This window comes from Misgurnus anguillicaudatus, chromosome 16 (genome assembly GCF_027580225.2).
Source record: "Misgurnus anguillicaudatus chromosome 16, ASM2758022v2, whole genome shotgun sequence".
Classification (NCBI taxonomy): Eukaryota; Metazoa; Chordata; class Actinopteri; order Cypriniformes; family Cobitidae; genus Misgurnus; species Misgurnus anguillicaudatus.
In genome coordinates this window covers 34,642,996-34,665,144 of record NC_073352.2, presented here as the reverse complement: position 1 = coordinate 34,665,144, position 22,149 = coordinate 34,642,996, and the positions used below count along the sequence as shown (strand labels likewise).

At 34.8% G+C, this 22,149-nt stretch overlaps 2 protein-coding genes across 4 annotated transcripts; both read right to left on the bottom strand.

Moving 5' to 3' along the window:
• Positions 1 to 904: 904 nt before the first annotated feature.
• LOC129422653 (caspase-3) lies at positions 905 to 20,257 on the bottom strand. Of its 2 annotated transcripts, XM_073854544.1 has the most exons (8): positions 20,109 to 20,257; positions 8,704 to 8,735; positions 6,199 to 6,262; positions 5,804 to 5,940; positions 5,276 to 5,404; positions 4,196 to 4,371; positions 3,214 to 3,319; positions 905 to 1,406 (listed from the first exon to the last, which is right to left on the bottom strand). In XM_073854544.1, exons 3-8 carry the CDS (start codon positions 6,255 to 6,257, stop codon positions 1,180 to 1,182), a joined length of 834 nt encoding a protein of 277 aa, XP_073710645.1. In that variant the 5' UTR covers positions 6,258 to 6,262; positions 8,704 to 8,735; positions 20,109 to 20,257; the 3' UTR covers positions 905 to 1,179. The 2 variants fall into 2 exon arrangements, with proteins under 2 accessions (XP_073710645.1, XP_055034677.2); XM_055178702.2 differs by lacking the exon at positions 20,109 to 20,257 and having other exon boundaries at positions 8,704 to 8,862.
• LOC129422652 (caspase-3) lies at positions 8,952 to 20,298 on the bottom strand. Of its 2 annotated transcripts, XM_055178701.2 has the most exons (8): positions 20,280 to 20,298; positions 20,078 to 20,137; positions 18,112 to 18,175; positions 17,796 to 17,935; positions 15,658 to 15,786; positions 15,394 to 15,569; positions 12,289 to 12,406; positions 8,952 to 10,692 (listed from the first exon to the last, which is right to left on the bottom strand). In XM_055178701.2, exons 3-8 carry the CDS (start codon positions 18,168 to 18,170, stop codon positions 10,466 to 10,468), a joined length of 849 nt encoding a protein of 282 aa, XP_055034676.2. In that variant the 5' UTR covers positions 18,171 to 18,175; positions 20,078 to 20,137; positions 20,280 to 20,298; the 3' UTR covers positions 8,952 to 10,465. The 2 variants fall into 2 exon arrangements, with proteins under 2 accessions (XP_055034676.2, XP_055034675.2); XM_055178700.2 differs by lacking the exon at positions 20,280 to 20,298 and having other exon boundaries at positions 20,078 to 20,217.
• Positions 20,299 to 22,149: the final 1,851 nt, after the last annotated feature.

Here is a 22,149-nt window from a genome sequence, read left to right as displayed (position 1 = left end):
TGTTTTTAAGATATGTCAGTGCAAGCTGTTTTCAGTTAAGACAGCTTAAATATACATTTTAGTCCGTGACTAGACACCCTGTCCGGGAAACTGCACAGTGGGGTGGTTTCCCGGACAGGGATTAGGCTCCTAGACTTAAAAATTAGTAAGAGCTATCCAAACTGAAAACAACTTGATAATCAGTTCCCTTTGTTTTGCCATAAAAATGCACACAAGTGATGTTTTCAGCAAGGCATGTTTGTTAAAACTAGTTTTATTGCCTAATTAAACTAAGGCCTAGTCCTGGTTTAAGATAATCCCTGTTTGGGAAACTGCCCCGTAGTGACCAAACAAGTATTACCTTTCACTGTAAAAAAGTAGCTGTAATTATGCAGTTGGTTGCCAGTAACTTACTGTAGAAAATAAAGACATTGTTCATTTAACTTTGAACAAACTGTTGCCAGTAAATGTAAAACTTACAGTAAGTTACTGGCAGCTAGTTGCCAGTAATACCCAGTAATTCTGTTATTTCTACAGAATTTTTTTATATATGAATGTCATTGCATTATATAGGCCTAACTAAATTTAAAATCAATAGCGCATATTCAAAACAAAGCCTTAACTTGCATAAAAGACTATTGTTAGGTTTTAAATAAAGAAACAATCGATATACTTTTAAAAATGTATAGCAGCATTTGGACACTTTCTGGTGATTGGATGTCACAGTGACGTGGCCTCTGCGAATGTTTTGCAGTTGTACTTTTATGACTTTTATTTAAGAGACTGTTCTTGTTTTAGAATGAATGTCGTTGGATAGCCTGTTTGTCTTGTTTAATTGATTAAACCGTATTGCTTTTATAAAAATGTATTTATTTATTTGTGAGTCTTCTGTAAACAAAGCATTTTAAAGAATAAACCGACATGCTTCAAGTTTGGTCTTTTATTAAAGCTTTTCGCACACACTGTGTAGGCTATGCCATTACAAAATAATCATAGAAAAATAATAAAAACACACAAACTACCAAAGTAAATGTTTGTCATAATAAAATTTCTGAGAACTGCTGTCTTAAAGCAGCCTGATGCTGTATCTGTCAAATTCAGCAACTTAAACATTTTACAAATTTATTCTGAATTCTCAAGATCTATTCTGTCATTAAGCATTTTAAAATAATTCAAAAGTGTTCATAATATGTTGCATTATTAAGGGAAATAGAGCTCTTTGGTGAGCATAGACACAATGCAGGGCATCTGTTTCTTGCCATTAAATTCATGCTGATTGGAGGAGGATTGAAAGTCCAGAGCCACATCGTGGTTGACACGTGTCAGGATCTGTATGATCTCCAGTTGCCTGCCATATTTTGATAACATCTCACAGAGCGATGAGATGAACCATGAACCTTTACTAGGGCTCCTCCAGGAATAATAATCTGGACAGACAGAAAGAGAGATTATTAGGACAAATTCCACTTTATTATTTCCTGATTTTGTTCAGGTTAAAAAGCTGTGCTATGGATATAAATGGCAAAATAATTTAGACATGATAGCATGGTATTTAAAATCATACTGTAATTAGGTAAAAATATTTAAGAAATAAGTCTCTCACTTTATTTTCATAGAGGGTTTTATAGTTTATATAACAAATTTGCAGAAAAAAAAGTACTTAATAAGCAACAAGGACAGTTTATGTGATGATAACAGTTGTCTGTGCCTTTCATTTACATCTTTTCCATAAAACAAATCCTGTGTGCTGTAAAAACAACAGGCATTTAAATTATTTTAAAGGGATGGTTCATCAAAAAAAAAAAAAAAAAATGCAAATCTGTCATCATTTACTCACTCTCAAGTTAATACCAAACCTGTATAAATGTCTTTGTTCTGCTGAACACAAAGAAGATGTTTGGAAAAAATTTAGTAATAAAGCAAATCTGGGGCACCACTGTCTTCCCTAGTAGGTTTGGAACAGCACAGGGTATATCTGATTTTGAGAAATGCTAACTTTAGCCTACTAGCACTGATATCATGATCCCACCCTCCATTCAAATCACCATCCAAAGTCAAGCCACCTCCAAAACACATGAACACAAACGGACCAGACGTCCACATCTCTCATTTTTAAAGGGGACATGTTTTAAAGGGGACATTTCACAAGACTTTTTAAAGATGTAAAATAAATCTTTGGTGTCCCCAGAGTGAAGTTTAGAAGTTAAAAGTAAAAATGTGAAGAAGCTCAAAATATCATATAGATCATTTTTTTATAACATGTTACAATTGTAGCTGTGAATGTGGCATTTTTATTTGTGTCCTTTTAAATGCAAATGAGCTGATCTTGGGACTAAATGGCAGTGTCATGGTAGGATAGTGCAGATTAAGGGGTGGTATTATTATAATAAGATCCCCCACATCAGAAGGGGAGCTAAATTTTAATGAGCTATTTTTTCACATGCTTGCAAAAAATGTTTTACCAAAACTAAGTTACTGAGTTGATCTTTTACACATTTTCTGGGTTGATAGAAGCTCTGGGGACCCAATTATAGCACTTAAAAAGTCAGATTTTTATAATATCTCCCCCGGAATTCGATACAGCACATTTATGGTTGTGTGGATGTGGTTTGCTTGTAAATTTGAAAACATAAATATCGTTACCCTAATTCGTAAAGGTGTAATGGTCAGCATTTATCTTATAAAGATTAAAAATGGGGTCAGATTTGAGATTTAGGGGCGGTTTCCCGGACAGGGATTAGCTTAATCAAGGACTATGCTACTTTAATTAGGAAATATAACTAACAAACGTGCCTTACTAAAAACAATACCTGTGTGCATTTTGAGGCAAAACAAAGGGCACTGATGTATTTTAAGATATGTAAGTGCAAGTTGTTTTCAGTTTGGACAGCTCTTAAAAATGTTTTAGTCTAGGACTAGTTTAATCCCTGTCTGGAAAACCACCCCTAAAAGAGTTAAAAGGATGAGGAAGAGGAGGAAAAATTGCATGTGTCCAGTTGTTGCATTCGATCCGAATTCAATGATTTGTTGAACATTTTTTGTCCTACGCCTTTGACAGATGACATATATTCATACAAATGTTTCTGGATCAAATCAGATACCCTGCCTTTAAGGGTGAGTAAATGATGACCAATTTTTTTATAACTTTTTGCTTATTGTTTTTTATTTTTATTTCTCCTACTACAGATGATTGCAGAGTCACATTCTAATAATGTGTCTGTTTTAATACATCACCTGCTACGGTGGAGTATCCATACAGGAAATCTGCCTCAACAGGAATTCTGCTTTGTCCCCCCGAGTCAGTCTCAACGCCAGGATCCAGACCCGTCCCTCTGCAAGCCTGTACGTATAGAAACAGAACAAACATCTACTGTATCACAATTAGAGTTTTGTGGCTTAGTGCCCACGTCCATTAATTTTAGGGTCATTTATACACTAATGCTCTCCTTAACGGTTTAAAAAATAACTTTTTAGCAGCTTTCCTAATTTAACAGCTTACTTTACGGGAAACAGACCAAACATATGGATGACTCATCTTGCACACACGGGGAATTGCAAGATTTTGTGCAATACAATGAGAATACTCTCCAGTATGAGAATGTCGCAATGTAAGAATGCCTCTGATTTTGTTTTTGTGGGAAAGATTTTACTTAAAGGTGCCATAGAATAAAAAAATGAATTTATGTATGCATAGATAAATGATATGAGTTCTGTACATGGTAAACAAACACAAACATCCTCTTTCTTATGTAAACCTTGTGCATAGAAGAACCGACCAATCTTAACATAACACCAACTGTGATGAAACAGTCGAGATGTACGCCTCAACATGTTTATTAATGTGAGCTACTGGTATGAGCCTCAGAGCCAATCAGAGCAGAGCTCAACATTATTATTCATGACCCTTCCAAATAGGGCAAAAATATTCAAAGAACAAATCCTAGGGTTTTAAATGAACATGTAAAAACATTTCTGGATAATATTTGCACTTAATAAAGTTATATATCTTCTCTGTAGATATCAGAGAGAAAAATTTAACAAATTTTTTTCAATGCATTCTTTGGCACCTTTAAACTAAATGATTACTATATATAATGCCATTGGAGTAAAGGTGGGATGCCGAAAGGACATGTCACAGAAGTGAGGTTGCATGGAATTGAAATAAAAGGCTAAATGTTTTATAAGTTAAATTATACAAGAAAATAATGAAACTCACCTGGATGAAGAAAAGTTTGGGTTTTCCGACCAGCGTGGAGCAGCGATCTCCTCTGAAGACCTGAACGAGATCCTTAAGATCTATAGAGCCATCTGTGCCGTAGATCACTCCATCATCTCCATGACTCAACAACACACAGACAAACATGGCCGAACGACTGTGATCACTCTTAGATACTGCCGAGGGAAAGATTCAAGATTGACTGAATCGGTGAATGAAAAATTTAAGCAGAAAAATTATTGACATCTGTGTATGATGAGCAGCTTAATGGGGCCATGTCATCATCATTTTTTAGGATGTCAAATAAATCTCTGGTGTCCCCAGAGCACATATGTGAAGTTTTAAGTCAAAATATTAATAAATAATTTATTATAGCATGTTAAAATTGCCACTTTGTAGGTGTGAGCAAAAATGTGATTTGGGTGTGTCCTTTAAAATGCAAATGAAGTGCAAACACTGATCACAATGATGGTGGTTTGTTGCAGTTGAAACTCAATTGTGCTGTCAATTATTTTCTCTCTCTCTCTCTCTCTCTCTCTCTCTTTTGTATAAAAGTTGTGTCAAATCTCTGAACAGAATGTTTTTAAATAATAAAGTGGATACTCCTTGGAGAATTGTTTTAAATTTAAAAGAGGGTGAAAACCCTGAATGGAGAGCGTTGTACAAGTCACCATTAATTAAGAAGCTTGTTTTTTCTGTTACTATTATTATATAATTTTTTTCTTTTCTTTTGTTGTTTCTGATTTGAGGTTATGAAATTGTATTGATTTGTAATAAAGGTTTTTTGAAATTCTCTCTCTCTCTCTGCACTAAATGTCAGTGCAGTGGTTGGATAGTGCAGTTTAAGGGGTGGTATTATTATAATAAGAGCTCCTTATGACATCATAAGGAGAGCCAAATGTCAATGACCTATTTTTTCACTTGCTTGTAGAGAATGGTTTACCAAAACTAAGTTACTGGGTTGATCTTCTTCACATTTTCTAGGTTGATAGAAGCACTGAGGACCCAATTATAGCACTTAAACATGGAGTCAGATTTTCATGCCATGGCCCCTTTAACATGACATAGTGCCTAACAAACCATTAGTCAACAAATCCTTCATCTGTGAGACAGTTTGGTCATTGCTAATTCTGATTTTAAATCCCAGGTTCATGAAGACCTCCATCAATTTCTTTACATCCACGTCTGTTCCTTCACGAATTCCCATTCCTGTAACAGAAATTAATTAAAAACAAAACAATTTCACAACAAACATTCAGATACTCCAAACTAAACTGTTTATGCAGTTATCCGGCTCTTATCTAATCGGTTCAAGGCAAAATATGTAGGATCTTCACCACTAGAAGTCGCTATTTCACAATAACACAATAGGAGTGTAATGATCGGAGAGACGTGTGGAATGTTCACGGATGAGAAATATATCACAATGTGCAAGTGGTTTTATTACAAAAATGTTACATATTGTGGCTTTAAATTAAATACAGACTATATTTTTTTGCAAAGAACATATTAATCTCAAATATTCATGTAACTGAAGTGTTAAAAAGGGTTTTAAAGTGTAAGATTGTTTATGTTTGTGTCTGCAGTCACAGGACAGCAGGTTCTTACCTGTTTGTTTGTGGAAATTCTTGTTGTTGATGATGACACACTGTCCAATGCTGGGATACTTCATATTGTATTTAAAATCATTTAAATCATCTTTTGCATCTACTTGATCGACTCCATCATGTGTAAGAATCGGTCCCCTGAGAAAATAAGGAAACCTTTTAGTTTATTTATAATTCATATGGAAAGCATTTACAGTCACTTCAGGGTTACGTAGCTTTCCAGACATTGAATGAAATTACGTGCTTAGGCAAGCTGAATTACTTATTTAATTTAAAAGTAGTGATATTTATGAAAGCTACATACAAACTATAGAGGTTTTTATATAAAATAACCTAAAAGCATTAGTGCTTCATTTATACAAGACGTAAAATCAATATCATTAAAATCACACATACTCATTGATCGCCTGTCTGGCATCCACACAGTCTCCTCCACTAGGTCTCTCGTCTGACATGATCTCTGCAAAAACACACAAACAAAACTGATCTGTACTGACAAAAAAGCTTTATTTCCGCATTGAATGATTGCTATTCGTTAAAGATGTAAGTCATCTGACAAAGATGAGGGATGTGTGAGATATGATCTGCAGGCGTCTCAGCTTTGTTATCTTGAGCAAAAAAGTTTTGCTTTGTCATGTAAAAACTAATTTTTCGAGATAATTATTTTTTAGACGTTCTTGTTTTCTTGATTTGATAAGATTTGTCTTCTTTTCATTTATACTTAAAGGCGGAGTGCACAAAGTATGAAAGCCAGTGTTGACATTTGAAATCATCTATCCAAACACGCCCCTACCCCAATAGAATCTGGACCTTCTTTTGATAGACCCGCCCCACACATACACAGGCAACGATGTCGGTTAGTAGACACGCCCCTTACTGCTAATTGGCTACAAGTATGTTTTGGTAGTTGGCCCGACTCCCTTTTCCAAAGTGTTTTTCAGAAATTGTGCACTCCGCCTTTAAGAGTAATCAATAAGAAATCTTGTCTGGTTTTACAGACAAGGCTTTGCTTAAGCCAAGACTAGGCCTTAGTTAAATTAAGATGTTTAAGCGTCTTTTATAAACATGCCTTAAAAAAAATTAGTGATGTTTATCTACACTGAAAAAAAACAACTTGTAAAATTTACTTTAAAAAATCCTCGTAACAATTTGCACGAACTTTTTTAAAGTAAAATTTACTGCTTTTTTATAAGTAAAACGTACCTACTAAAATCAAATAAAATTTACTTAAAATTGCATGATAAAACATATGTTAAATAATTAATTAAATGTTACTTAATTATTTTATTTAGAAGTTAGATTTATTTTAATCGATTAGGTAAAGTCTATTATGTTTTTTTTTTTTTGAAAATTGAAGCATTGCTGTCCTAATAATATTAAATAAATCGTATTTTCTGTTTGTTATTTTCTTTAACATATTCCTATGGACCTAGTTATTTTTAGTGTTATAAATGGCATTATAACACAAAACTCATGACTGACAACAAGTCAGTCATTGAATAAACTTGATTCGGAACAGAAACGCACACAAACTGTGTTTTTGACATGCATTATCAGCACTGTGGAGAGAATTACAATACAATGTTCTGAACAGGGTTCATGTAAAGAAACCTGAACAAAACAACATCAATAATATAAGAGCTTAAACCTTTATGACATTTTGCTAACAAATATTTAAGTAGTTAAAGTTCTTTTCAGTTCTTATTCTGTGATAAAGCTTAAAAAATAAAAATATTCAGGCGCAAAGAATTGTGGGTATTCCTTACAACATGTGCAAATAAATGTAAGTAAATTTTACTTAGATTTTTTAGTTTAATGGATTTAATATTTTTAAGTAAAATGAACTAAGAAATTTACTTAATTATTTTAGGACTATGTGCAGTGACTATAAAAGTTAAATAATACAAGAAAATATCTAATAAGACTTACTATTCCCACACAGTTCATTTTTTACATTAATTAATTGTGTATTTATCATCATTTTACTTAGGAAAATCTAGTTCTCAATAAATGTTAATATTATTATGTAGAAATTATGAGAGTTAATCTAATAAATATTACTACACCAAAAAGTTTGTTTTTTTTAGTGTAAAGACAAATCAATGACACTAGCATATTTTAACATCTGTCAGTACAAGGTATTTTCAGTTGAGACAACTCAAAAAAGTGTCTTAATCTATAGACTTAAGCCTTGTCTATGAAACCGGGGGTTAACCTCCTAAGACCCGAGCTTTGGTTTGTCTTTTTTAAGATTTCTACCAGCGATTTTGCGGTTAGGAAGAACCAATAAATATAATAACCAAATATTTTTCTTTGAACATGAAGCAGTGTAATTGTCCATGTGTGTGTACAACAAGTATTACATTTTTTATATAATAAAAAAAATTTGTGATGTCAAAAATATAATATTCCATGATTTACATTAGATTGGTTAGATATGTAAATGTCAGGGTCAGTGGTCAATGCAGCATGAAGTAAAAACTAGTTTGGTTTTGCAAGGTAATTTAAATACTATTTTAGATTTTAAGTTGCATAACTTGTTGATTTGACGGAAATGCTGCATTTTTTACAGTGTGGGGATCTAAGTATGTCACTGTTTTTGGGGAAATAATTTGTCAGGTTATAGTGAGAAAAAGTGTTTTTATATTTGGAAATTAAGTTATAACAAGTTTCATTAAAACTGCTGAAACCTGAAAATGAGATAAACACTTTGCCAGCATTTAATAGACGGACCTCATTAACATCCATGACATCTTCCAAATATACATTAAAGTCTTGATTATCTTGAGTGCCATATACAATTACATCTAAACAATAATAAGCTATTTATTGTAATCTAAACCTTTTACTCAAACCAAATACACAACCACTTATTTAAAACAAACAAGCAAAATCACTCACCACAAGATGACTTTAAGTTCAGAAGAAATTCAGTATCAGATGTGTGAACAGAGACAAGACAGTTGAGTTCAAAAAAGAAATAATGCAAGAACTTATATGTATGACCCAGTGGCGGGGCTGCCAGGCTAAGTGCCAGGGTGGCACTGCCCCACCGCCTGGCACACCCAGTCAGAGAAGAGACACAAAATAAAAGCAAAAGAATTCACGAATAAATGAATAATCTCTGTAATAATAATTACTCAAAAATCTTTAGATAGAACGTTTATGGTTTGCATGTGTTTTTAAACTGTGCGAATGTTAACATTTAAACAATTTCAGCACAAGATGTTACAGTGAGTTGTTTTCTGTGCGCACATTTACTGTATAAGCGCACACACAGAGACACACGTTTCAAACAGCACGTAAACACAGAATCTCTCTGCGCTTACAACATACACCCAAAATTATCTTGAAATAACACAGTCTTGGCAAGTATCTCATAAAAACAGTCAGTTATATCTTAAAGTGAATGCAAACAGTTCAGAAAGAAATTAAATTATATGGATCCGTGCTTATCCGGTCTTAAAGTACCCTCAAGAAATCTGCTTATTATCCACCAGACTTGTTGTTTTAAAAGTTTTAATGTCCACCCATATTTATTTTTCAATCTATTTTATTAAGATACACACAGAAAATATAGGAAATATGTACCAAAAAATAAATGTTTAGAACTAAATGTCTTCTTTACACTCTCAGAAATAAAGGTACAAAAGTTGTCACTGGGACAGTACCCTTTCAAAAAGGTACACCTTTGTAGGTACATATTTACAAGGTACACCTTTAAAGGTACATATTTGTACCTAAATGGTACATATTAGGACCTTTTTTAAAGGGTACTGCCCCAGTGACAGCTTCGTACCCCCATCTCTGACAGTGTAGGCATCGTCAGAGTTTAGTGTGACCTCTTTTGGCACTAAACACATCTTGAGGTTTTTTGAGCAGAATGAAGTAAAAAGACTAATTTCTTCAAAATTAGAAATTATGATTTAGTTTTATTTAGGTTTAAGAGATCCTGCAGTTTCCTGCTATTGCTCAAGTGGAAATTTACCCCAAAAAACACTTCAGTTTACATTTTAATACAGTTTTTAATACTATATACACATTTCCTGTATTTTCTGGCTGTATTCTATTAAAGAGACTGAGAAATAATTATATATGAGCACTATAACAACAAATCTAATTCTGGCATGGTGGCTTAAGACTTTTGCACAGTACTGTATGCATAAGTTTACACTCAACCTTCAGTGTCAAGATGTTTCTCCTTAAATGTTTTTGATTTATTTATCATTTTATTGTCTATTAAATCTTTTTTTCTATAATTATTTTTATATCTATTTGTGAGTTTTCTGTAAACAAAGCATTTTAAAAAATAAACCAACATGCACTGCTTCCATTTTGATATGCATCAAGTTGAACACATGCTTTAGGAAAAGCACATGGTTGGTTTTTACCCACACAGTATATGCCATAACCTTCATAGCAACGTCATCAAAACACAGAAACTGCCAAAGTAAATATTTTCATAATAAAAATCCTGAGTTATTAAGATAATTTAATGCATATATTATACTATAATAATATAATAATAATAATAATGCAGCCTGATAAGATGTCAAATTGTGTCAAATTCAGCAATGTAAACATTTTACACATCACAGGAACATTTAAATGTATTTCTAGCATTTTAAAATGATTCAAAAGTGTTTACAGTTATGTAGCATTATTACGGGAAATAGAGCTCTTTGGTGAGCATAGACACAATGCAGGGTATCTGTTTCATGCCATCAAATCCAGGCAGATTGGAGGAGGATTCAAAGTCCAGAGCCACCTTGTGGTTGACACGTGTCATGATCCGCATGATCTCCATTTGCTTCCCATATTTTGACAGCATCTCACACAGCGATGAGATGAACCATGAACCATTACAAACGTTCCTCCAGGAATAATAACCTGGACAAACAGAAAGAGAGATTATTAGGGCAGAACGTATGCACTTTATCATTTCCTGATTTCGTTTAGTTTTTAATCAGTACTATGGATATAAATGGTAAAATAATTTAGACATGATAGGAGTGGTATCTGGTATCATATTGTGATTACTGATTAGGTTAGTCAAAATATTTATACATTTTATAGTTTCTATTATTATTAATATCTTTCATTTACGTCAGTAATAATTCTTTATATTTCACCTACTAACTATTTAACTAATAACAGGGTTCCCACACCTTAGTTAACTTCAAATTCAAGGACCTTTCAAGGACTTTCCAGGTCCAATACCCTCAAATTTAAGAACTAAATGTGGGACACATTTCAAAGTGAGATCAAGGTTACATCGTGTTACCTTTTAAGATACATTGTTACAGTTCCCTTTAGAGGGAACTCGCACTGAGTCACTACGGTGACACTTTGGGGACGCCTCCAGGGGTAAGTGTGTCTGAATGTGCATCAAATTCAACCAATGATGAGGCTTAACGACAAAAACAGGGTGACGCGGGAGCCATATCTGAAATATTGGCAAAGACGGCGTTACAGGGACGCAGGAAGTATGGCAAGGGAGACGCAGCGTCTCGTTCCCTTCTCAGGGACACAACATGAAGAGACGATTTCATGTGTCAAATACAACTATGCAAAAAACCATTTTGGTATAAATCAACACAGAAGATATAAGCATTTAAACAGTTTAGCACGGGTGCGTAAAAAATCTAGAATTTTTATGATATTATCCTACACTACACAGGGAATAATATGGATTTTTTCCAGAAAACTTCTTACATAAAATAGATTCAAGCACTTTCAATGACCTGTATCTATGTATGTATATTTTCAAAAACTTCCCAGGGCCTTAAATGATTTCCCCCAGATTCACAAACTTTCAAGGATTTCAAGGACCCGTGGGAACCCTGTAATAAGCTTGCAAAAAATTATTGAATTTATACTTAAAAGGGGACATTTAATTTATTATATTAAAATTCACACTGTGTAGGTTTGAGCAAAAATGTGCTGTTTTAATGCGTGATGCAACTACGGTAGGTGTTATGTAATCACTGATCTCCTTGTCCTTCTCCTTCTGAATGAAAAAGCGTTGTGGAAACACATTGGTAGGCTAGTGCTTTTTGTCCCTCTCTGCTATTATAGTTTATCAGTATGGCGGAATGACATGGATGCCTCCATGGACTTTTCCATTCAATGTCAGTAAAGAGAAGAAATTCTAAGCTTACAAAAAAAATTCAGATCACTGGAAGAGGTCATTTGACACCAACAAGGACATATTTATGAATAAAGACATTGATTTTGATTAATAAAACACTTAAAACCCTACTTACTGTCCCTTTAAACATATAAAAAGTCAGATTTTCATGTTATGTCCCGTTTAAGAGCGAGTAAATGATGACAGAATTATTTTTGGGTGAATTATCTCTTTAACAACCTTGTTGTTTATTGTTTTTTTATTTCTCCTATTACAGCTGCATCCATTCCAACAGCCACAGAGTCATATCACATAGTCACAAGCTACACAAGAACGTGTCTATTTTTATACAGCACCTGGTACAGTGGAGTATGCATATAGGAAGTCTGCCTCAACCGGAATTCTCTTTTGTCCCGCTGAGTCATCACAACTATCAGTCTCAATGCCAGAATCCAGCTCTGTCCCTCTGCAAGCCTGTATATACAAGAGAAACAGAACATAAACATCTCTATTAGCATTGGGGTCATTTATTTGCTAGTACTCTTTTTAACGGCTGACAAAATAACATTATAGCAGCTTTCCTATTTCATATATCCGAGGGGAATGCTCAGAGCATGGAACTAACCAAAACCACAGTAGTCCCCCCTCCATAACTGGGATAGGTATAACAGCAGAGAGATAAGCAATGGGGTGGAGGAGGGATGCTGCAAAAAACTGTCATGGGACAGAGGAGAGGGAAAGCCACATGTAGACCATATCCTTAACGGTTGACAAAATAACATTATAGCAGCTTTCCTAATTTAAAATCTTCCTCTCATAGGAAACAGACAGATGACTCATCTTGCACACAGGGGAAATGCAATTTTTGTGTAATACAATGAGAATGCTCTCTAATATGTCACAATGTAAGGAATGCCTCAGTGATTTACGTTTGGTGGGAAAGATTTTGCAGGATGATGTGTGCATAACAGTATAAGTTTAAAGTTGAATATACGTGAATGCAAACAGATTTGGTTTCCTGTACATTTTGGGGGACTGAAGCTTAAAAACTCAACCAAGCTGTAACCACCCCACCAGACTTTACTTAAAGGGGCCATGGCATGAAAATCAGACTTTTTCCATGTTGGGTGCTATAATTGGGTCCCCAGTGCTTCTATCAACCTAGAAAATGTGAAAAAGATCAACCCAATAACTTAGTTTTGGTAAACAATTCTGTACAAGCACATACAAAAATATGTCGTTGAAATTTGGCCCTCTTTATGACGTCATAAAGAGCTTTTATTAAAATAATACCGCCCCCTTAATTTGCACTATCCAATCACAGCACTGCCATTTAGTGCAGAGAAAAAGTGAGAGAGAAAAAATAATTGACAGCACAATTGAGTTTTTAACTGCAACAAACCACCATCATTGTGATCAATGTTTGAATTTCATCAGCTCATTTGCATTTTTGCACACACCAACAAAGTGTCAATTTTAACATGCTATAATAAATGATCTACATGGTATTTTGAGCTAAAACTTCACATATGTGCTCTGGGGACATCAAAGATTTATTTGACATCTTAAAGTGACACCATGTAATTTTTCAACCTTCATAATAAATTATCAAGACCCTTGTGGTAGTACATCGACTTTAAATAGGTTGAATGACATGTCTACCATAGCCTGACAAGGTCTGTATCACTTTTACTCGTATTTTAAAACTTAGGGTTTCTGGTAGTAACCAGAGCACCAAAAAAAACTACAAAATTCGACTGCTTTACGGCATACGTCACTTCCTCCACACAATTGGTTTTTAACGTGAATTTTGCTGGAGGCTACTTAAGGAGTGTAGAGAGCATCTTATAGCATGTGACTCCGTGGCACAGTTTTAGTGTCACGGACCTATAACAAGGGCGACCCGGGTTCGATTCCCCTTTAAGGCAATTTTTTTATATAAACTCACGATCTTGATTCATACATAAATGCGATGTTCTTTATAAATGACGGCGATTATCTTGCTTATAGTTCGCTGTATTCAGATGCTGTGTTCACGTATTTACCTTTCTTTTACTGTGTCTATGGTATTTACATTACAATCCAGGATACTACAGCAGTCAAACTTGCTCACAGTGTAAAACCAAACCCTACTCATTCACCAATCAGATCCGAGTGTTTCTCTCTTCTCTCTTCCTCATTTGCTGCGTTCCGCTGTCACTCGCGTGACGTATTACAAAGCGGCAGCCTTTAGGTCTGCTTGGATCACATCGGTTTACTTGGATTTGGACCGACAATTTTCACACAAAAGAGAGAAAAAACGAGCGCTATTGCGGAAAATCCTGGTGGCGAGGGAGAGAGAGAGACGATGCAACAATATTTGTTTGGAAAAAGGCAAGGAAATATTTTTGGTCGTTTCTCAATTGGAAGGCTGCAGCCTCCGGAGGTCAAATATGCAGGCTGCACACGTCATCAAGCCTGGTTTATTAAGGTAAACTGAGCATTACATTCGCAAGTCATAAGCATACTGCAACAATTTACGATTAACTAAGTATAATAGTCAACTTTGTAATTGTTAATATTGTGAAATAAGAGAGTCTTGATGACGTATACAGCTTAGAAATACGACATTCGGAGGCTGCAACCTTCAGATTGAGAAATGGCTTCTGCCACGACGGGTTCCTCATCAGAAAGTTGTAACATGACTGCGTTTCTCCCTGTTGTCTCAAAATGTTGATCGTTTAGCATTTTAAATGTTTAGTTTTTAGTTTAGTTTTAAGGTTGGCCAGTTCCTTTCCTTTGCAACAGTGCTGCGGCGCTTGTGACCTCTAGGGGCGCTAGAAGTGAAAAATACATGTCTAGCACCCCCTAGTGGCCAAAAAGTTTCATGGTGTGCCTTTAAAAAAGTCTTGTGCCATGGCCTCTTTAAACGAAATAATAACTGGATGCTGGAAAAACATGTCACAGGAGTGTTTGTCCTTTTATGTTGTAAAGGCTATGGGGCGGTTTCCTAGACAGAGGAAGTCCCAGACTAAAATGCATGTTTGAGCTGCCTTCATTTAAAAACATCTTACCCTGACATATCTTTACATACACCAGTGGTATTGTTTTGTCTCAAGATGTAAAACAACTAGTAAAAGCTTCTGAAATGTCCTAATATAAATAAGGCCTAAATCCTGTCCGGGAAACTGACCCTAAGGGGCAGTTTCCTGGACAGGGATTAGGCTAGTCCTAGACTTAAACACTTTTAAGAGCTCTCCAAATTGAAAACAACTTGCACTTACATATCTTAAAATACATCAGGGCTGTTTGTTTTACCTCAAAATGCACACAGGTAATGTTTTTAGTAAGGCATATTTGTTAAAACTAGTTATATTTCCTAATTAAACTAAGGCCTAGTCCTGGATTAAGCTAATTCTGGTCCGGGAAACCGCCCCTAAATGTTTTAGAAGTTAAATTACACAGGAAATCCTGAAGCTCACCTGGATGAAGAAAAGTTTGGGTTTTCCAACAAGCGTGGAGCAGCGATCTCCTCTGAAGAGCTGAAAGAGATCCTTTAGCTCTATAGAGTCATCTGTGCCGTAGATCACTCCATCATCTCCATGACTCAACAACACACAGACAAACATGGCCGAACGACTGTGATCACTCTTAGATACTGCCGGGGGAAAAACATCCAGAATTGGTGAATAAAAGATTCAAGCAGAAACATTAGTGACATAAATGACAAGCAGCTCGACACAAACCTTTAGTTAACAAATCTTTCATCTGTGAGACAGTTTGGTCATTGCTAATGCTGATTTTAAAACCCAGGTTTGTGAAGACCTCCATCACTTTCTTTGCATCCACGTCTGTTCCGTTACGAACTCCCATTCCTTTAAAACAAATTAATTAAAAACAAAGTACTTTCACAAAAAAACATTCTGATCCTCTATGCAGTCAGTGTTTTGCTCAGCTCTTATCTAATGGGTTAAGATTTTTGTAGTTAGCTCCAGCAAGCAGCCTTTTAATTAAACACCTGCTATATTTTTGCAAGCAACATATAAATCTCAAATTTCGTATCACTGAACTGTTTAAAGGTGTGTAGATTTTAGCAGCATCTAGTGGTGAACGTGTAAATTGCAACCAATGGCTATTCTCCACAGCTCACCCCTTCCTTTCGAAACGCATAGATATGTATAAAGGCTAGTGCTGAGTCCCAATTCGCATACTATCCGTCCTAAATAGTATGCGAAACTAGAATAAGTACGTCCCAAATCGTAGCATGTTAAAATGAGTATCCCAAAGATACCCGGATGGTCTACTATTTCCGGTTAGAATTCGAAGTGCAGATCAATGCAGCTAATATTGCCCACAACCCATTGCGTGTGGGAGGGAGGAGCTTAACCACACTGACTTATTTGTAGTAATACTGTGGCTGTACAAATGTTAACTTAACTTTATTAGTCCAACCAAAGAAACATGGTTACTACACTTTTACTATAGTAAAAGCATGGTTCATTTTTATCTGGGTATTTTTGAGTTATATACATAAGTATAAAATTAAGTATAATATAAGTTAAACAATAGTTATACTATAAACTTTAAATATTTTGACTTTAAAATAAGTAGCTTTCGTTACACACATTGCACATGAACATCAGAACCAGTCGCCTCACAAACGACCTGCGTTTGGTTCTACGATGACACCCTACTTCACTCCTTAACTTGGTAGAACACATTGTAAAATGTATTGTGAAAAAAAATTATGAGAAAAAAAGATGGGAATAGTAAAAAAAATTATATTGGACATAAGTTATAAGAATGAATGAAATATTGTAAACAGTCGTGGTGTGCGTAACTAGGCAACCACGTTTTCGTTCACGTTGCATGACGTCATCGAAGTACGTCCCAGAACGTGCATACTCTTTTGATACACACTCAAAAGTATGTACGTTTTCCTCACAAAAACAGTACATACTTTTAGGTCGTAGTATAAGTAGGCGAATTGGGACTCAGCATAGATGTCTCGGTGGAACGTCAGCATGTGGCGGCCATCTTACCACAGGCAGCTCGCTTACTCGTAGTATTGTGTTTAATGGAGCATGTACTTTTAAATGACCATAACTTGCTTAATTTCTACCGATTTTCAAACGGTTTGGTTTGTTATAAACGTCAGAGATGTACCTATAACACTACATAATTAATGAGTAATTTTTATGAATCATGTTAAAGCATTCAGAATTATAGCCACGTTAATAATGTTTGTAAGAAACCAAACCGTTTGAAAATCGATAGAAAATTGAGCAAGTTATGGTCATTTTAAAGTACCTGCACCATTAAAACTCAATGCTACGAGTAAGCGAGCACCCTGTCGTAAGATGGCCGCCAGATGACACATCTAGCCTTTATAAATACCTATGTTCGAAACGCATAGAAAAGCTACGGCAGACACCACAAGACAAACACATCAGCATCTGAGGCAACGCAGTGACAAAACATGCTCTTTATATAACAGTTTAGAGGGACCCATGGTGTATGTAGACAAAAACGACTCATTTTAAGGTAATAAAAACATAACAGTTCATAATGTACACCTCTGATTATATAGTTACGTAGATTATATTGCATTTCTGCCAAGAGATAACAAAAGTAACACAATACATCCTTAAAATGGATTTATGTTTTTCTCTCTTTTCTGCCGTCTCTAGTAAAGGACTGTGACTCCGCATCTTCAGGTGTCATCAGCCAATCTGTGATTAGTTAGATGGCATTAACCCATCAACTGATTAGCTGTATGTCCAGAATTTAAAATCTGAGCATTAAACAATCCAACCACTGCTGTGTATGAAAAAACTATTGAATAGCAGCTATCTTCCTCTCACCATATCTTCATACATCTTACCTGTACGTTTGTGGAAATTCTTGTTGTTGATGATGACACACTGTCCCACGCTGGGATACTTCATATTGTATTTAAAATCATGTAAATCATCTTTTGCATCTGCTTGATCTACTCCTTGATCTGTATTCTTAATCGGTCCCCTGAGAAAAAAAAGAGACTTTCTTAGTTTATTCATAATTCAAATGGAAAGCATTTACAGTCACTTCAGGGTATCGTAGAGTAGTGTTATGATACAAACATACATACAAACTATAGATTATACATTAGCATTAATTTATATGTAAAATCTAGCAATAGCTGATAAAATCACACATACTCATTCATTGCCTGTTTGGCATCCACACAGTCTCCTCCACTAGGTCTCTCGTCTGACATGATCTCTGAAAACACACACAAATTAAAAAAGCATGAAAAGCTTTATTTTAGCCTTTAAGAATATATTGGCTATTAGTTATGACAACAAAACAATATCATTTATGATAATGAGTTATGGTACAACAGCACATTCTGTTTTAATTTAAGGAAAGTTCAAGGCTGTTTCTCAATATGCGTTCTTCAGCAATCTTGCATCGTTGTGTCCTCGCTCTACTTCATCATTAACAATCGAAGTTCAATTCCAATATGCTTTATGCCCAGCTGCACTACTTCCTGAACTTCAGCCAGCTCCTTGTTTCCTGTCTGCCATTATTGGACAAACTGATTAATCCAGGTGTGCCTGACCTCAGTAGTCACAACAACAATAATCAGACACACCTGGAATAATCAGTTTGTCCAATAATGGCAGAGAGGAAACAAGGAGCTGGCTGAAGCAGCTGGGCATAAAGCCTATTCTAATAAATCATAAATATCCTCAATTAAATTCATTTACCACTTCAAGGTCTTGTTTCACAGACAAGGCTTAGCTAAAGCCAGGACTAGGCTTTAGTTAAATGAAAAGGTTTAAACGTCTTTTATAACACATGCCTTAGAAAAAGACATAACTGGTGTGTATCTTAAGACAAATTGATGACACTAGCATATTTTAAGATCTGTCAATACAAGTTATTTTCAGTTGGGACAGCTCAAACATGTATTTTAGTCTAGGACTAGCCTTAAGCCTGAAATACACATCTAGGCCAACTTAAACAATATTCCCACACCATTGTTTAATTACTTTTCACTTTGAGTAACAAACATTATAACAAAAACAAAAATAAACCTGACTGGTGTTTTATGCAAGTCTGAAATATTATTATTTATTACATAATCCCCATAACTACATTAGATTTGTTAGATATGCGGCTGGGTCAGATCAGAAGGAAAATGCTATTTAACTGCACATTTAAACCTCTTTCAATACTGTATGTTAATGCACAGGTAAAGGAAAAGACAAGGTGGTTTCCAAGAATTATGAATCACTGAATCATAAGGTTGTAAAAAACATTAAAAGCGTCATAGCTGCTGTAGTTGTTCAGACACGAAAAGTGCTGTTGTGGAAAGTCTTCCCTTGAAAAAAGGAGTTCCACGTGCCAACAAAAGAATTTAGGAATTTCCATAGCCCTCATCTTAAACAGCTGTTAACTAATGCCTTCATTGTCAGGTGATTTATATCTTCACCTTGGCCTTGTACTATTATTTCTTCTCTTTAAATGTGGAGATGAAGAAGATTAGACATTGTTTCTAGTATATACGCATATGAACATATAGTACTGTAGTTCCTGTTAAACTTCATATTTTATGCTGTCATGTCTCAGTTTACACATTCACTGTCTGCTGAGGTTATAAAGACCTTTTCTCTATTGAATAGACACCTAACAGGCTCTTCTTCTCTGCTTGTCTGGTGTAAATATAGCTGTTGAATGACACAAAATACATTTGCACGAAACAGACATGCTTTTCATTTAAAAATAGGTGTAACACCAAACATTACTTGTTTTTAACTTTCTTATTTAAAATGTTTTAGAATCATAATGATCACAAAAATTTCATTTGACAAACACGGCGACACTGTAACTCTTACAGGCTGTTCAGATTGGATCAAAGTGTGGAAAGTAGGTCACTGGTTTTTTGGGACAAGACCTTGCCAGGTTATAATGAGAAAAAAGGTTTCGTTAAAACTACCAAAGCACCTGATAATAAGACAAACAAGTTGACGGATATGGTTTACTGTAAGTTACTTCCCTGGAATTTCCCAAATACATACAATTACATCCAAACAGCAACCTTTTTATTGTGATCTTAATATATTAGTCTTTTTAAAATCACAACTACTTATTTAAAACAAACAAGCACAAACTACTTACCACAAGATAACTGTAAGTTCAGAAAAATTCAAAGACCAGAGTTCAATTGTATATTATCTTCTGAAAGAGAAAATGAATGCAAGACCTTATATCTACGATGACCTAAGAAACGTTAACATGAACAGTTTACGACTTTACTAAGTTCCTGGTACAGGCAAAAGGTTATGAATATTAATGAACTAAACATGACGTTGTCTTTAACCTTCGAATAGCAAAGTTTCTCTTTACAAGCGAAAAAAGTTCGTAAACACAACCCTTTTGTTTTCCCCTCCCATAGGAGACAGACATGTCACTTTTAAGGGCATCGCGGTTAAGGGAACGCCACACGAGAAACCGCCCAGCTAATGAGAAAAAAGGCGTGTTCGACTTCTTGCGGCGCTGCGCAGACAGGTTGTGATATGACGTCAAAGTACCGCGGAAGCATTCGAATCCTTCTCGCGCGATACTTTAATGTCATAGTTCGACCGGTCTGTGCAGCGCTGCAGGAAGTCGAAAACACCTTTTTTATCATTTACCGAAGTTGTTGGAAAAACCAGGACAATAAACAAAACAAACGTATTTCACAATGATTTTGTTTTCTTTATCAAAGCCCTTACTATTATGCAGAATAAAAATGCCACTAAACTTTTCTCCATAATTAAGGAATATGACTTAGATCAAAAGCCCTAGCTCTCAATTTTGATGTTGTTTATTTACTAGTTGGATTGTTTTTGTTTTGTTCTATTTTGTTTTCCTTTTACTTGAAGTATGCGCCTGTTCCCTACAATGTAATGTGAAGATATATTGTACATTGAACCTTGGTGCCTTGTTGTTTGTACATGTACATTTTGAAAAAAAAACAATTTAGTCATTTTAGATTCATTAAATATAAAATATTGGAATAATTTATTACCACGGTACACCAATGTGACATTGTATTACTATTCGAAACTATCACTCTATACCTTTTTGAAAGAGATAACTCTTTAAAAAATATGTATTTATTTATTTATTTAACTTTACAAACAATCAAAGCATGTGATTACAACAATGAATAGCCTATATAAGAATCGAAATTACAAAAGTACAAAATAAGAGCACAAACTTAACATTAAACAAATAATAAAGTAAAATAAAGAAAATATTTAAATAATAATAATAATAATAACATCACAAAAACAATATAAAAAAGGCTTATTCAAATTAGCTTGTATTCATCAAAAAGTAAAATACATTTAAGGGCTTTCTTATTATTAACCAATTTTAAGGATTTGTTTATACGCTTAAATTATAACTACATCAAGTAGTGAAATATTGGTGTACAGCAATACAATTTCTGATAGGAATCATAGTATTAACTATTATTATACAATATATTTTTATGTATGATCTTCTCTATAATACACACACACACACACACACACACACACACACACACACACACACACACACACACACACACACACACACACACACACACACACACACACACACACACACACAGTTATGTTCAAAATAATAGCGATACAAATAAAAGTGAATAAAGTGCAAAAATGTATTGTATTGAATATTAAATGTATTGAAAACATTACACATTAAATTACAAATCAAAGCATTAACATAACAAGTCTGTCTTGTTCTTTTAAAGGAAGGCAAATAAAATAAACATTAAGCTGTTCAGAAAAATAGCAGTGTCAACATTGTAGAAACTTAAAACTGAAGAATTTTCTTAAGATTTAACTTCACTTTAAACTATTGGATTATTGCTGTTAACTGCTGCACATGTTTCAAATCAAGTCAATCTACTTCTGGCACCCAGAAACAGGTAGTTCAACCCAGGATCCACAGTTCCTGTCAATTTTTAGGTTTTGCGTCAGAAAAATGTCACGGCACAAGTTTTTAATGAGGTAGAGATCGGGGATTGAGCTGGTCATAACCTCAATCCTTTTTGTCTGAAACCAAGAATTTGCCCTCTTGCTTGTGTGTTTGGGGTTGTTGTCTTGTTGAACCACCCATTTTGGGGGCATTTCCTTGGCAAAGGGCAACATAATCTCTTCAAGTATTCTGATGTATTCAAACTGATCCATGTTTCC

Excerpts from the sequence above, each read along its gene's own strand:
- LOC129422653 (XM_073854544.1), bottom strand. The coding sequence starts at position 6,257 with ATGTCAGACGAGAGACCTAGTGGAGGAGACTGTGTGGATGCCAGACAG. Across the intron at positions 5,405-5,803 it reads GAATTTCCACAAACAAACAG|GAATGGGAATTCGTGAAGGA; the intron begins GTAAGAACCTGC and ends TTTCTGTTACAG. Across the intron at positions 4,372-5,275 it reads GAAGGATTTGTTGACTAATG|TATCTAAGAGTGATCACAGT; the intron begins GTTTGTTAGGCA and ends TTCCCTCGGCAG.
- LOC129422652 (XM_055178701.2), bottom strand. The coding sequence starts at position 18,170 with ATGTCAGACGAGAGACCTAGTGGAGGAGACTGTGTGGATGCCAAACAG. Across the intron at positions 15,570-15,657 it reads GAAAGATTTGTTAACTAAAG|TATCTAAGAGTGATCACAGT; the intron begins GTTTGTGTCGAG and ends TTCCCCCGGCAG. Across the intron at positions 12,407-15,393 it reads CCAAACTTTTCTTCATCCAG|GCTTGCAGAGGGACAGAGCT; the intron begins GTGAGCTTCAGG and ends TTGTATATACAG.